Raw genomic sequence first — 15,162 nt, forward strand, 5'->3', positions numbered from 1 at the left:
CGAACCTGCTGCAGAGGAACTCCTCTAGCACATCTGGATAAGGGATAAGGGGTGTTCCCGGTGCTTCCTACTCATCCCATCTACCTCTCTTAGGGGACGCCCACCCCCCCCTACATTAGGATATCCTTCAGGCTCTTCTCCCCTACTCCCCTACATACAACAGAGCCCCCTCCCGTAGATGGCCCCTGCTTGGGATCTAGACTAAACCGGAACCTCTCTTCTCACTGTCGTATGGCCCTTGCCATTGATCCCCCAGTCTGGCGAAAGGTACGCAAATAACCTTATGTCCTCTTCTAAGTTGGGTATTAACATATCGCCTTGCTGGTCTCCCCATGCTTTACCCAGAATACCAGTAAAGTGTTACAGCACATATGTCCCTCGAGTAGACACCCCACATTATGGAATGATAGGAAGTAATACTACGGATCTATGTAGTAGATTAAACAGTAACCTCAGCTTGTCTCTTCATCTTTTGGGAAGACTAGTGTTTAGCCACAAAAATAAACATCATAGTTTCTAACACCATTAGTAATATATGACCGTTGTCTACACCATATTCAATATGAGTTCTAGCGACTGTACCAGGAGAGAGTCAACCTTCTCAGGGCATGTAGGTGGTCCGGCATCCACAATTGTCCTCCGGATAACAGTGATTTGTTTTGTGTCTCCTCTGAAGTTTCACTATTCCCACCTCCGAAATCATTCCGACCATAGACAGAAAGATAAGTGTCCAGCGTATTGGTCAAGTTATTGTATTCCCACAAAATAGAAAGCAAGATGCCCGTCGTAAGTCAGGGATGTACTGGGGGAAGAGTTTGGGTGCTGTCAGTCCAAATTTAAATGATGTTTGCATCGGGGGTGGGGGACCGACTAACCATTATGCCAACTGGGCAGTACAAGGTGTAAAAAACCCGGTTGCTCGGGGGCGGGGGGATGGCTTGTTCCAAAACCAGTGCCTAAATGGGCGATCCACATCAAGACCGCGTGTAGGTGAAACCCCATAGCATGTCAGGCATCAGGGGGAGACCAGGGATCCCCGGGGGGGCAAAAAGGCTCTCACTCATAGCCAGAGGGGAATTCCAGTCGAGTCCAGCTGAGGCACAGGCGGGAACAAAGGGATCCGTGGAAGGAGATCCTCCTAAACTTTGGATCCCGGGAGCAGGAGCTCACTATGAAAAAACTAGGCAGTGGGAGAGAAACCAAAAAAAAAAAAAAGGGTGCTATGGCGGGTATGTGTGAAGGGAGAAGATACTCATGCTTCCTAAATGTCCTCAGGAGATACTGCACGGGAGCCTCGCCTATTCCTCAGAGGTCTCGGAGGCAATCCGCCGCTTGCTGTGGAGTTGTTTCTATGACTCTGAAATCTCGGAATGAAGCCCAACCAGTTCGGGACATCGATCGGCTCCGCTGTCAAGAAATCGAACAGAGCAGGCAGCGAGTCTGGTGAGCGGAGCGTGAAGGAGCGCTGATCTTTCTGAAAAGTAACTGATAGGGGGAAGCCCCACCGGTAGGTAGCATTGTGTCTCCGTGCCAAATCCAGGAGAGGTTTCAAAAGCGCCCGGCGTTGAAGCGTTGCCCTGGAGATATCTGGTAGGATTGTAAGTGCCGCTCCGTCTAGCTCCAGGTCTTGTGTTTCCCATGCCTTACGTGCGATAATGTCTTTATGGGCATAATGGTGAAGCCGGCAAATGACGTCCTGGGGTCTGGCGGGATCCTCTGATCTGGGACCCAGTGCCCTATGTATGCGATCAAACTCCAGACGACTTTGTATTTGGTCGCCCGCCACCCTCCGGAAAATGTCAGCCACAGTGTCTTCTAAATCCGCCGGCCCTGTTGCCTCAGGGAGGCCACGGAGTCACAGATTATTCCTGCGACTCCTGTCCTCCATTTCTTCCATGTGCAATTGTAAACCCAGCGACATCTCAGCCTGGGACCTGTGTTGTGCTTCAAGTGCCGTGACTCTACGGTCGATCACCAACATAGAGGTCTCTCCCGCCGTGAGTCTATCGGACAAGGAATTTACCTCCTGTTTGACCGCGTGGAGCTCTTTGCGGTGCGCCGCCGCCATGCGACCTATCAGGGTTTCAATGTCAGCCTTCGTTGGTAAGGCCTGAAGAATGGCCCTCAATTCCTCATCTGCTCCAAACATCAGGGGTGGCTGCGGTGACATCCGTGGATCAGTCGATAGGGATGGCGGAAAGTTGGAAAAGATCTCCGGGCTTTGAGATCTTGTAGGTGAGTTTAGTTGAATGTTGTGCATAGGGCTTGAAGAATGGGAGGCATGTGCTGTCGCCATCTTGAGTTCCGGAGATCCCGACTGCAGATGTTGAAATATCCTCAGTATTAGCCCCTGTGCCGAGACCGAAGGAGTCGGTTTGTTGGTCTTTTTGTTCTTCTTTGACGTATGTTTCTTAGAAGAGAGCATTATGCAGTCAAAGGAGCTATATTAGCTGGGTGAGATAGGAGAAGGTCGGGAGCTTCACTCAAACGTGTCTCTACTCAGCCATGTCCAGACCACGCCCCCTTTTTTTTTAAATATATATATAATTGCAGTTTGTATTAAAGTTTCATACAAAAACAGTATACAATACAAGACAACTACCCCACGATTTTTTTTTTATAATTGCAGTTTTTATTAAAGTTTTGTGTAAAAACAGTATACAAAACAGGACAACTACCAGAGTTTTTTTTTATAAATTGTAGTTTTTATTAAAGCTTTATTTAAAAACAGTATACAAAACCGGACAACTAACCCAGTTTTTGTTTTACAAATGTAGTTTTTATTAAAGTTGTATCTAAAAACAGTGTACAAAGCAGGGCAGCTACAGCAGTTTTTAACTAGCTTTTGAAGTAAGGTGCACATGGAAGGGCTTTGCACAGCAAAAAAACAAAAGATTTCCCAGTACACTTACCAGCTAACCTGCAAATAAATCAAAAAGGCACAATCTAACACTTGGCATTAAAAACAGAGGTCTTAGTTGCATACATTTGCATATGGGGAAGCCGCACTTCTTCACCAAGGCTCCTCTGTAAAGTGCGGTCCTAAGGCCTTGTTCACACAAGGTGTATGAATCCGTACCCCGTGTGAGGGCGGTGGGTACAAGCGCTCCGTGCATCCCCCATACAGGCAGTCATATTGCACACATTTGCAAATGTATGTGGAAGCTGCACTGCCTCGTCAAGGCTCCTCTGTACAGTGCAGTTTTTTTTTTGTGTTTTTTTTGTATGATTATCCAGACCCCACAGTTGATGTAGAGGAAGGCGAAAAAAACCCTGATGAAGCATGGTGTAATTTGCTCCAACAGGGAAAAAATTCCTTCCTGACCCCCGAAGGCGATCGGATTGCTCCCTGGATTATACATCTGTGGGTGGACATCACAATATCTTTTGATGGCTTTCAGTTTAAAACTGCTTGTTTGATGAATATCAAGAAGTAAAGTCCAAAAATGAGGAATCTTTCTTCATCTGGATCTTCTGAAGATGATATCAATGTCTTTACAGATGAACTGTCCTCTCCAAATTTCTCATGAATATATCGGTATATACGTCCAATACAGGTAGTATGTCACATCAAGAACTATTGTCCAAATATGAGGAATCTTCATCATCATGTCCATCCACCCCTTTAAGGGGACGCAGCGGCTGGACAAACACAGCCCTAATTTGACAGGTGTGCAGGTGCGGGTGAGTGGCCCTGAATGCACACAAATTAGGACCTGTGTTCCCCGGCTGCCCCGCTGCTCCGTCCCCATAGCGTAACATAGGCTGACAGCACCCTGCTGTTGGTGGGCTTGCTGGTTGGCATCCTGCTGTGGGTGGCTTGCTGGTTGGGACCCTGATGTGGGTGGGCTTTTTGGCTGGCACCCTGCTGAGGGTGGCTCATCTGTACAGGGCAGTTTTTTTTTGTTTGAATTTGAATAGTTGTTCATCTGGATCTTCTGAAGATGATATCAATAACCTCATTGATGTTTAATTCCTGCCACTTATATACTTTGTTTTCTCTATAGTCGTTCCAATCCATTTGGTATTTTTAATTTTTGTATGTTTTATGTCTTTATCAGCTTTAGCTAAAAACTTTTGTCTTTGAGCAGATTTTTCTTTGTATCCTGACGTATCTTTGAATAGACTAAATTTTTCTTTTAATTCAGCTATTTTTGTGGCTATTTTTTGGAGTTGGAGCAGTGTGACCGCATGCAAACGGAGGTGTGCCAGAGTCACAGGGTCTAAGAAGCCACCTGGTCTTCAGGCCTCGCAGTCATAGGGGCCTTGCACAGCTGGCTAGTTTCTTTCTTTCCTTCCATCTTTCTTTCTTTCTTTCCTTCCATCCTTCTTTCTTTCTTTCTTTCTTTCTTTCTTTCTTTCTTTCTTTCTTTCGCGGTGGCCTCAGGCCTCGCAGTCATAGGGGCCTCGCACAGCTGGAAACGGAGGTGTGCCAGAGTCACAGGGTCTAAGAAGCCACCTGGTCTTCAGGCCTCGCAGTCATAGGGGCCTCGCACAGCTGGCTAGTTTACCTAATTAAGAAAGATGTATATAAATAACACTGCGCTAACCCAATATGCAAAAAGCAGCTACATAGAATATGACCAATATTAAAAATACAAATACAAATAAAAATGTAGCGCTAATGATAATGACCAATGGTGGAAAACACATCAGTGATGGTGGCCATTAGAGAGGGCCCATGAATGAAGCACATGTGACGTGATATCAATTAATATGTGATGGGAAAAATACAATAAAGTCCCAATATGTAGCCATAAACCAGACAATGAAAAGTCCCAGAATAAAGTTAATTGATCAGTGCTTGCTGAACTGGCCGTGATTCGAGGCAGGGAAGATGGTAACCCATGAAGTGGGGGAGAGGTTTACTAGAACTGGAGCACTCAGAATCTGGTGCAGCTGTGAATGGTAGACAATCAGCACATGTGCTTCATTCATGGGCCCTCATCAATGGCCACCATCACTGATGTGTTTTCCACCATTGGTCATTATCATTAGCGCTACATTTTTATTTGTATTTTAGTTTACCTAATTACCTTTCTTTCTTTCTTTCTTTCTTTCTTTCTTTCTTTCTTTCTTTCTTTCTTTCTTTCTTTCTTTCTTTCTTTCGCGGTGGCCTCAAGCCTTGCAGTCATAGGGGCCTCGCACAGCTGGCTAGTTTACCTAATTAAGAAAGATGTATATAAATAACACTGCGCTAACCCAATATGCAAAAATTAGCTACATAGAATATGACCAATATTAAAAACAAAAATATGAATAAAAATGTAGCGCTAATGATAATGACCAATGGTGGAAAACACATCAGTGATGGTGGCCATTAGAGAGGGCCCATGAATGAAGCATATGTGACGTGATATCAATTAGTATGTGATGGGAAAAATACAATAAAGTCCCAATATGTAGCCATAAACCAGACAATGAAAAGTCCCAGAATCAAGTTAATTGATCAGTTCTTGCTGAACTGGCCGTGATTCGAGGCAGGGAAGACGGTAACCCATGAAGTGGGGGAGAGGTTTACTAGAACTGGAGCACTCAGAATCTGGTGCAGCCGTGAATGGTAGACAATCAGCACATGTGCTTCATTCATGGGCCCTCTCTAATGGCCACCATCACTGATGTGTTTTCCACCATTGGTCATTATCATTAGCGCTACATTTTTATTTGTATTTTAGTTTACCTAATTACCTTTCTTTCTTTCTTTCTTTCTTTCTTTCTTTCTTTCTTTCTTTCTTTCTTTCTTTCTTTCTTTCTTTCTTTCTTTCTTTCTTTCTTTCTTTCCATCAGTGGCAAGGCTTGCTTGCTGGCTGGCACCCTGATGTGGGTGGGCTTGCTTGCTGTCACCCTGATGTAGGTGGCTTGCTTGCTTGCTGTCACCCTGATGTGGGTGGGTTTTCTGGCTGGCACCCTGCTGTGGGTGGACTTTGTGGCTCGCACCCTGCCGTGGGTGGACTTTGTGGCTAGCACTCTGCTGTGGCTGGCTTGCTGGCTGGCACCCTGCTGTGGCTGGCTTGCTGGCTTGCACCATGCTGTGCATGGGCTTGCTGGCTGGCACCCTGATGTGGGTGGACTTGCTGGCTGGCACCCTGATGTGGGTGGCTTGCTTGCTGTCACCCTGATGTGGGTGGGTTTTCTGGCTGGCACCCTGCTGTGGGTGGACTTTGTGGCTGGCACCCTGCCGTGGGTGGACTTTGTGGCTAGCACTCTGCTGTGGCTGGCTTGCTGGCTGGCACCCTGCTGTGGCTGGCTTGCTGGCTTGCACCATGCTGTGCATGGGCTTTCTTGCTGGCACCCTGATGTGGGTGGCTTGCTGGCTGGCACCCTGATGTGGGTGGCTTGCTTGCTGTCACCCTGATGTGGGTGGGTTTTCTGGCTGGCACCCTGCTGTGGGTGGACTTTGTGGCTGGCACCCTGCCGTGGGTGGACTTTGTGGCTGGCACTCTGCTGTGGCTGGCTGGCACCCTGCTGTGGCTGGCTTGCACCATGCTGTGCATGGGCTTGCTGGCTGGCACCCTGATGTGGGTGGGCTTGCTGGCTGGCACCCTGCTGTGAGTAGGCTTTCTTGCTGGCACCCTGATGTGGGTGGCTTGCTGGCTGGCACCCTGATGTGGGTGGGCTTGCTGGCTGGCACCCTGATGTAGGTGGCTTGCTTGCTGTCACCCTGATGTGGGTGGTTTTTCTGGCTGGCACCCTGCTGTGGGTGGACTTTGTGGCTGGCACCCTGCCGTGGGTGGACTTTGTGGCTGGCACTCTGCTGTGGCTGGCTTGCTGGCTGGCACCCTGCTGCAGGTGGGCTTGCTGGCTGGCACCCTAATGTGGGTGGCTAGCTGGCTGGCACCCTCATGTGGGTGGACTTTGTGGCTGGCACCCTGCTGTGGGTGGACTTTGTGGCTGGCACCCTGCTGTGGGTGGGCATCTTATGGCTGGCACTCTGCTGTGGCTGGCTTGCTGGCTGGCACTCTGCTGTGGGTGGCTCCTCTGTACAGTGCAGGTTTTTTTTGTTTGATTTTGAATCTTTGTTCATTTGGATCTTCTGAAGATGATATCAATGTCTTTACAGATGAACTGTCCTCTCCAAATTTCTCATGACTATATCGGTATATAGGTCCAATCCAGGTAGTAGGTCACATCAAGAACTATTGTCCAAATATGAGGAATCTTCATCATCATGTCCATCCACCCCTTTAAGGGGACACAGCGGCTGGACAAACACAGCCCTAATTTGACAGGTGTGCAGGAGTGGGTGAGTGACCCTGAATGCACACAAATTAGGACCTGTGTTCCCCGGCTGCCCGGCTGCTCCGTCCCCATAGCGTAACATAGGCTGACAGCACCCTGCTGTTGGTGGGCTTGCTGGTTGGCATCCTGCTGTGGGTGGCTCCTCTGTACAGTGCAGTTTTTTTTGTTTGATTTTGAATCTTTGTTCATCTGGATCTTCTGAAGATGATATCAATGTCTTTACAGATGAACTGTCCTCTCCAAATTTCTTCATGAATATATTGGTATATAGGTCAAATCCAGGTATTATGTCACATCAAGAACTATTGTCCAAATATGAGGAATCTTCATCATCATGTCCATCCACCCCTTTAAGGGGACGCAGCGGCTGGACAAACACAGCCCTAATTTGACAGGTGTGCAGGAGTGGGTGAGTGACCCTCAATGCACACAAATTAGGACCTGTGTTCCCCGGTTGCCCAGCTGCTCCGTCCACATAGCGTGACATAAGCTGACAGCACCCTGCTGTTGGTGGGCTTGCTGGTTGGCATCCTGCTGTGGGTGGCTTGCTGGTTGGGACCATGATGTGGGTAGGCTTTTTGGCTAGCACCCTGCTGTGGGTGGGCTTGCTGGCTGGCACCCTGATGTAAGTGGCTTGGTGGCTGGTACACTGATGTGGGTGGCTTGCTGGCTGGCACCCTGCTGGCACACACTGTCAACTAAACACTAAAGAATACACACAAAACACACAACACACTACACACCACACACCACACACTATATGTTGACAGGCGTCCTCAGGACCAGTCGATGTTTAAGAATCCAGGAATGTATATTTTCTTTCCTGGAATGTCCAAAGCCTTTACATCTATCGCTGATGGGGGAAGTCGACAGTTTGTTTCTATGTCCAAGGGCTGCAAAATGAAAAAACAAATATGAGATTCTGTATTCATAGATCTCTGACCTGAGTAAATATCAGAATAATGCTTAAAGCCCAATTCCAGAAACAAGTATAAATTACCCTTGCAGTATTTGTGTGTGTGTGGGGGGGAGGGTTGCCTAGGGGTAGAGGAATAAGGCTTAATAATTTATTCCTTGCTTTGGACGGCCTTCATCTATGCAACCGATCCCTCACAGACCCTCTCTAAAGCTTTCCCAGCCACGGTCACATTTTTACCCCCTCACATACAACGTAGGACTGATAGGCCTGTATTGTACATGATGACGCAGAGGGGTTAGGGCTAGGTCCCTCTTTCTCTGCCCCTAGAGTTTACAAGCAATAAAGCATTAGAGTGCAGGGTGGGCTGGGGGTGGTGGTTGCCTACTGCGCAATTTATTTATTTTTTGAGTTGAGCTTTAACATCAAACAACTTCTTGAATACAACCTAGAACCTTCTTCCTCTTTCCATGCAGTGGAGGAGCAGATAGGATACAAATCTAGAAGCAAACAACATGTCTGGTCCCATGCCTTCCACCACATCATGATGGTCGAAGCCAAATGTCCTAGACACCCCAGACGTTGTATTATGAACCATTGCACCTTCTCACTTCAACTATCACTCCCAGCTGTGCACCATTGGGGTTTATTTACTAAAACTGGAGAGTGCAAAACCTGGTGCAGCTCTGCATGGTAACCAATCAGCTGACATTTTTTTTGTCAAAGCTTTATTGAACAAGCGGAAAGTTAGAAGCTGATTGGCTACCATACACAGCTGCATCAGATTTTTCACTCACCAGTTTTAGTAAATCATGCCCATTGTGTCTGATGCATAGAAAGTTTCAGTCTTATTTACTTCTGCTGTAGAGAATGAAATATTGACTGATTAATCTGTGAGGTTTTCCTACAGGCTGGGATATGTCTGTACCCCCCTACATTAGCTGTAAGGACACAGCAATGCTCCTTACAGTGTGTAACAATCTTCTTTTTGAATCCTCATCCTATAAAGATTTGTGTACTTACCTGGCATACTGAGAAAGGGGGCCGTCCTTTCCCTTTTTCCAGCGACTTCCAATCAATAAGCCTCATGAATGAATGCCGTCTTATGTCTCTGCCGACTCCAAGCCTCTTGTCCGGACATTTGCATAACAGCTATAAAAAAGAAATTAAGTTATTTTGAGTTAATTTTGCACTTTTTAGAAAAGAAAAAAAAAAACTTTGATTACACTGCGTCTCCTCCTGGGCGGTCCTTTCACCCATTGGAGGATCATAGCATGTGAAGACATATATATAGCCAAATACAGGTGCTGCATGTCTACTGACATGGATGGAATTCATATTATATCCCAGCACAACAAATGAGTACACATTATGATGTGCCGCCATTAGATCACTTCTAACTGCCTGAGCTCTTTAGATTGGCGGTGATACTTAAAGTAGAATTACAGCCACAAGCAAAGGGATGAGATTGGATATTTTTAAAGATCTTTTTTTCTTCTCATTAACATAATTTATCAGCACAGGGCGATAAAAGCAGTTTGATGAATGGAGTTGGAAAGGTATTAGAACCTCTCTGTTAGGTTGTGGTTGCTTTCTGTGTCCCCCCTTGCTGAGATTTCCGTGTCCCCAGGACAGGATATGAAACAAAATGTACACAACAGGGACACAGACAAGATTAAAATGACGGCAGGTGATCTAATCCTCCCCACTATATTCAAAACAATAATACATGGGGGGGAGTTCTGCTTTAATAACCTCATACAATGTGCACATCAGTGATTGACCCCATGTGGCATCATCTTCTGAGCCCTCAGCCCCAGGGGGAAGTATTCCCATTGGATCTTCACCATGGGATGAAGAACCCAAACTACCCAACAATCCAGCTGACAACCAGAATTTGCAACACTCCTACATTATACCCCTAAAGCAGCAGTAGTAGGCCTAGAAACCTTCCCTATGCCTCTTCAAAATTAGAAAATGTCTTGTACTTACTCCGTCTATGAAGTCCTTCAGGTGTGGATCCATGTCTGCGGGGTAAACAGGATCATCGTAATTCACAGCCTCCCAGAGTACCTCGGTGTTATAGGTACAGAATGGTACAGTGCCGGTAGCCATCTCGTATATGACAACCCCCAGTGAAAACCAGTCGGGTTCAAACTGGTAGAAGTCGCCATTGATAACCTGACAATCAGAGAAAAGAAATCAGTTACTTAGTTCCTACAAACGTACCATCCTTTTATAGGGGAAATAATAATATATATTCATTGAACGTGTATTCTAAGGGAGGCATTTACAAAGCATCAGTATGTCCTTACTGTGGCAATAGCACTATTTTAATAAAAATTACATTTATAAAGCACAGCGGTGGAATTGGGACTTTGAGTGCTATTACAGGGAATGGGTGTAAACATAAAAAAAAAACTTGAGCGAGAGCCTAGTCATGTGACTCACCCTAATCAAATCAGAGTTCTCTTTGTTATGCTAAGTATATAGAACTTCATAGGATAGCACAGGCTCTACACAGTGGCATGCATTTAATGAATGGGCCATAAAGAGAAAAAGAGAGCAGGTAGTGATATCTGCTCTCCAGTAGAAATCATTGCAACATTAACCTTGATGTAGCTTTTTACATTTTTATGTTTACTATTTCATATGTCCATTATTATAGATATTGTAGCTAGGCTTGCTTTAAGCAAGAGAAATGGCAAAGAACAACCACTGTGCCCAACAGCTAAACCAGGAGGCAGAGCTGGCATACGCAATGGCTGCCCCCCCATGGACATATATTAACCACTTAAGCCCTGGATCATTTGGCTGGCCAAAGACCAGAGCACTTTTTGCGATTCGGCACTGCGTCACTTTAACTGACTGTTGTGCGACGTGGCTCCCAAACAAAATTGATGTCCTTTTTTCCCCACAAATAGAGCTTTCTTTTGGTGGTATTTGATCACCTCTGCGGTTTTTATTTTTTGCGCTATAAACAAAAAAAGAGCGACAATTTTGAAAAAAAAAAAAAGCAATATTTTTTACTTTTTGCTATAATAAATATCCCCAAAAAATATATAAAAGAACACATTTTTTCCTCAGTTTAGGCCGATATGTATTCTTCTACATATTTTTGGTAAAAAAAAATTGCAATAAGCGTTTATTGATTGGTTTGCGCAAATGTTATACCGTCTACAAAATAGGGGATAGTTTTATGGCATTTTTATTAATAATTTTGCGACATGGCAGACACATCGGACACTTTTGGCGCTATTTTGGGACCATTCACATTTATACAGCGATCAGTGCTATAAAAATGCACTTAAATGTGACTGGCAGTGAAGGGGTTAAACACTAGGGGGCTAGGAAGGGGTTAAGTGTGTCCTAGAATAGTGTTCTAACTGTTAGGGGGCGTGGCTACAAGCGACATGTCACTGATCGCTGCTCCCGATGAGAGGGAGCAGACGAACAGTGACATGTCACTAGGAAGAATGGGGAGATGTTGTGTTTACACTGATATCTCCCCGTTCTTCAGCTCCGTGACACGATCGCGGGACACCGGCGGACGTCGAGTTCGCGGGTCCCGCGGGCACGATCACAGAGCTCGCGCGTGACCACACAGCGGCAAATTTTAAAGGGACGTACGCCCATTTGCCTGACCGTGTCATTGTGTCGACGTATATGTTCGTACGGCGGTCGGCAAGTGGTTAACAAATTATTAAAAAGATTTTAAGAGCTTAATGATTACCAATCAGGTGATTTACATTGCAGTGTTCTGTATGCAGTCTAAAATGTTTATATTACAAGTATCAGAGGGATAGTGATTGGATTGTGATCTACTGAATAGATGAGGCCTAATGATGGGTAAATAGAGCGTGACTTACTTCTGGCGCCATGTATCCACGTGTTCCAGCTACACCCGTCACCTTCTTATCACCGAACAGATCCATTACTGCCAATCCAAAGTCTGCAATACGGACATGACCTTTGTTGTCCATTAGGATGTTGCGTAACTTGATGTCTCTATGGACGATGCCACGCTTGTGAAGGAACTGCAATCCACAGGATATTTCCGCCGCAATAAATCTATAAAAGAGAAAAAAATTAGATTATGAAGGAATTACATTTTACAGTCATTAGACTTAAGTAGAAACATTATCCATGGGCAGGGGGAGGGAGTACCTGGCTCTATCCCATTACCGGTCACACCTTTGAGGTTATTTAGGTGACCGTCCGGTCAGAGTTCTGGGTATGGCACCTGCTCACCATTTCTGGTTTTATCAGATCCCAGATTCTGGAGTCTCCTTGGAGAACCCATTGGTAGGATCCAGGCCGTAAACATGCTTGTCACAGCAATAGGCATGTGACCGGTATTATAAGACCCCAAGTCTCTACTCTGCCCTTAAAAGCATTCACAACATCAAGATCTGTGTTTTTGAATGATTTTGATTCCTTAAAAATGGCAGGTCACAATGTCATCACCATCACCGGGTTACCATAGCGGAGAGCCGATCACAGCTTTGTTCAGCTGTCTGACCATCCAGTAGACGTGCCGGCTGGTCGTCTGGGTCTCCCGGTAGGATGAGAGAGCCTGAGAAAGCTGTGGTAGGTGCCGGGAGTGGAGGAAGTCCCCTCCTGCTGCATATAAAATGAATCCAGCGGTTAGACCGCCACCTCTAAAAAACAGTACCAGGGTAATGAGATACCGGTACATCACTGGTCCAGAAGTGTTAGCCCCTTCATGCTGGTGGTATGCATATATGTGGCCTCTAGGTGGGTGGGTCTTAACGCTGAGAGGCCGCATATATGGGTACCAGAATGTAAACAGAGCTGTCCTGAGAATGCACTCCTGGCACAGTTACCGATGGCTAAAGGAAAGCTCCCAATCGCTACATGCGATTAGGAGCTCTCTGACCATGTGACCACTGTGACAGCCAATCATGGCAGTCACATGGTCAGAAACCCCGCTCCGCCTCCCGGCATCAGAAACCTCTTAAAGAACGTTACTAGGTCACTCTGGACTGTCTCTATCTCCTTCCCCACATGGTGCAATCACTGCCCGCTTTGGGGAAACTGGGATTGCAGAATGGCATGTGTGCGAACAGTCTACTTTGAACCCCAACCCTACTATGATAATATAGAGTATCTAAGCTTGGGAGAGGTGCGTTGTCCCCAATTTATGGGGGACGGAGTGACATTACTCTAAAGTATCTACGTCAGATCTGGGTGGACTGATGTAGCTACACATTCTAATGGAGTCCAATGTAATTCTAAACTCCTAAAAGCCTGGATTGTAAAACGACATATCTTATAAAGATTTCTTTCTATTCTATTATCATTGTGGTGATGAGACTTACCTTATGACGGAAATTGGAAGAGGGGAATTGTTTCTGGTGAAATGAAACAGATCCCCTCCAGAGATGTACTCCATAGCGAAACAGGCAGAATCACGGGTCTGAAAAGTGGTGTAAAGCTGGATGAGGAATGGACACCCTGCCGCCATCTTCATGACCTTCAGCTCTGTTTCAATGTCGTCCCGTTGATCTGAAGTCTTCACAACTGACTTGATGGCCATGATCTTCTTGGTTGCACAATGGGTTGCCAGAAAGACCTGAATGACAGAAAAGACAAAAATCATTTGTGTTATAGGAAAGAACGGTTCTTCATTATTGGGAAAGGATGTAACTAGCATTGGGGAGGAATCAGAAGTAGTTATTGATGAAGGCTGCGAGGCTCGATGACGGACTGTCTTCTGATATCTATGACAGGGAGAGCTTTAGAGCTGCACAATTAATCGTCAAGAATCGTTATTGCGATTTTTACTAAAGTGTTTCACAATTCTTTCTATGCAAAGAATTCTCTCTGCTCTTCTGAAGCCACAGCCCTCAAAAGAAAGGAAGTAACAATTTGTCAATGGAATAGACTGTGTGTGTGTGTAAGTGAAAAAAGTTTAACCACTTAAACACTAAACCTTTTTCTGACATTTGTTGGTTTCAAGTTAAAATCATTTTTTTTTTTTTTTGCTAGAAAATTATTTAGAACCCCCAAACATTATATATATTTTTTTTAGTAGACACCCTAGAGCAGTGAAGGCAAACCTTGGCCCTCCAGATGTTTCGGAACTACATTTCCCATGATGCTCCACTTCACTGCAGAGTGCATGAGCATCATAGGAATTGTAGTTCCAAAACATCTGGGGTGCCAAGGTTTGCCATCACTGCCCTACAGAATAAAATGGTGGTTGTTGCAATATTTTATGTCACACTGTATTTGCGCAGCGGTCTTTCAAATGCAATGAATTAAAAAAAAAAAAAAAAAAAAAAAAATCTAACCAGTAAAGTTAGCCCATTTTTTTTGTATACTGTGAAAGATTTTACATCACGAGAAGCGTCAGAAAATTGTGATCTTTTTATCCTAAGCAAAAAAATCGTGATTCTCATTTTGGCCAGAATCGTGCAGCTCTAGAGAGCTTTCCTAATTTTGTTTTCCCGGCTCCTCCCCTCCATAAGGCAGAGTGACATAATTAAGTTTACCAGTAGCTGAATCAGTTTTGGGTGGCTGGTACACATTGGCTAGTTACTGGGGAGGGATTTGTTTTGTGGGTGGAGCTACTAATCTAGTTATAGGTGAGAAAATTTGAACTTACCTGTCCGTATCCTCCTTCTCCGAGCACACGGTGTAATATGAAGGCTGACTGGCTGTCACAGCGTAGAGATCCTGCAGTGACAGGTTCTATGCTCTTTCTAGTGTCACAGCTCGGGGGTGTGACAAGAGGTAGAACTTCTGCTGCTGCATTTCTCATAGGCTTTCTAGCTGGTGCGGCATTTTTCAAGATCTTTCTAATAGCTGCAACATTTTCCCTGCTCTTTCTAGTGTCACAGCTCGGGGGTGTGACAAGAGGTGGGACTTCTGCTGCTGCATTTCTGAGAGGCTTTCTAGCTGGTGCGGCATTTTTCATGATGTTTCTAATAGCTGCAACATTCATGGTGTTTTTAGTGTCACAGCTCGGGGGTGTGACAAGA

At 45.4% G+C, this 15,162-nt stretch overlaps 2 protein-coding genes across 2 annotated transcripts; both read right to left on the minus strand.

The window, feature by feature from the left end:
* Positions 1-2,944: 2,944 nt before the first annotated feature.
* Positions 2,945-7,716, minus strand: LOC141111755 (uncharacterized). Its single transcript, XM_073603893.1, has 4 exons — positions 7,681-7,716; positions 5,689-6,810; positions 5,037-5,163; positions 2,945-4,511 (listed from the first exon to the last, which is right to left on the minus strand). The coding sequence occupies exons 1-3, from the start codon at positions 7,714-7,716 to the stop codon at positions 5,155-5,157; spliced, it is 1,167 nt and encodes a 388-aa protein (XP_073459994.1). The 3' UTR covers positions 2,945-4,511; positions 5,037-5,154.
* Positions 7,692-14,433, minus strand: LOC141112716 (protein kinase C theta type-like). The gene is made up of 5 exons (XM_073605738.1): positions 13,498-14,433; positions 12,025-12,226; positions 10,148-10,336; positions 9,179-9,307; positions 7,692-8,132 (listed from the first exon to the last, which is right to left on the minus strand). Exons 1-5 carry the CDS (start codon positions 13,830-13,832, stop codon positions 8,016-8,018), a joined length of 972 nt encoding a protein of 323 aa, XP_073461839.1. The 5' UTR covers positions 13,833-14,433; the 3' UTR covers positions 7,692-8,015.
* Positions 14,434-15,162: the final 729 nt, after the last annotated feature.

The sequence above is a fragment of the Aquarana catesbeiana genome, linkage group LG11 (genome assembly GCF_042186555.1).
Source record: "Aquarana catesbeiana isolate 2022-GZ linkage group LG11, ASM4218655v1, whole genome shotgun sequence".
Lineage (NCBI taxonomy): Eukaryota > Metazoa > Chordata > Amphibia > Anura > Ranidae > Aquarana > Aquarana catesbeiana.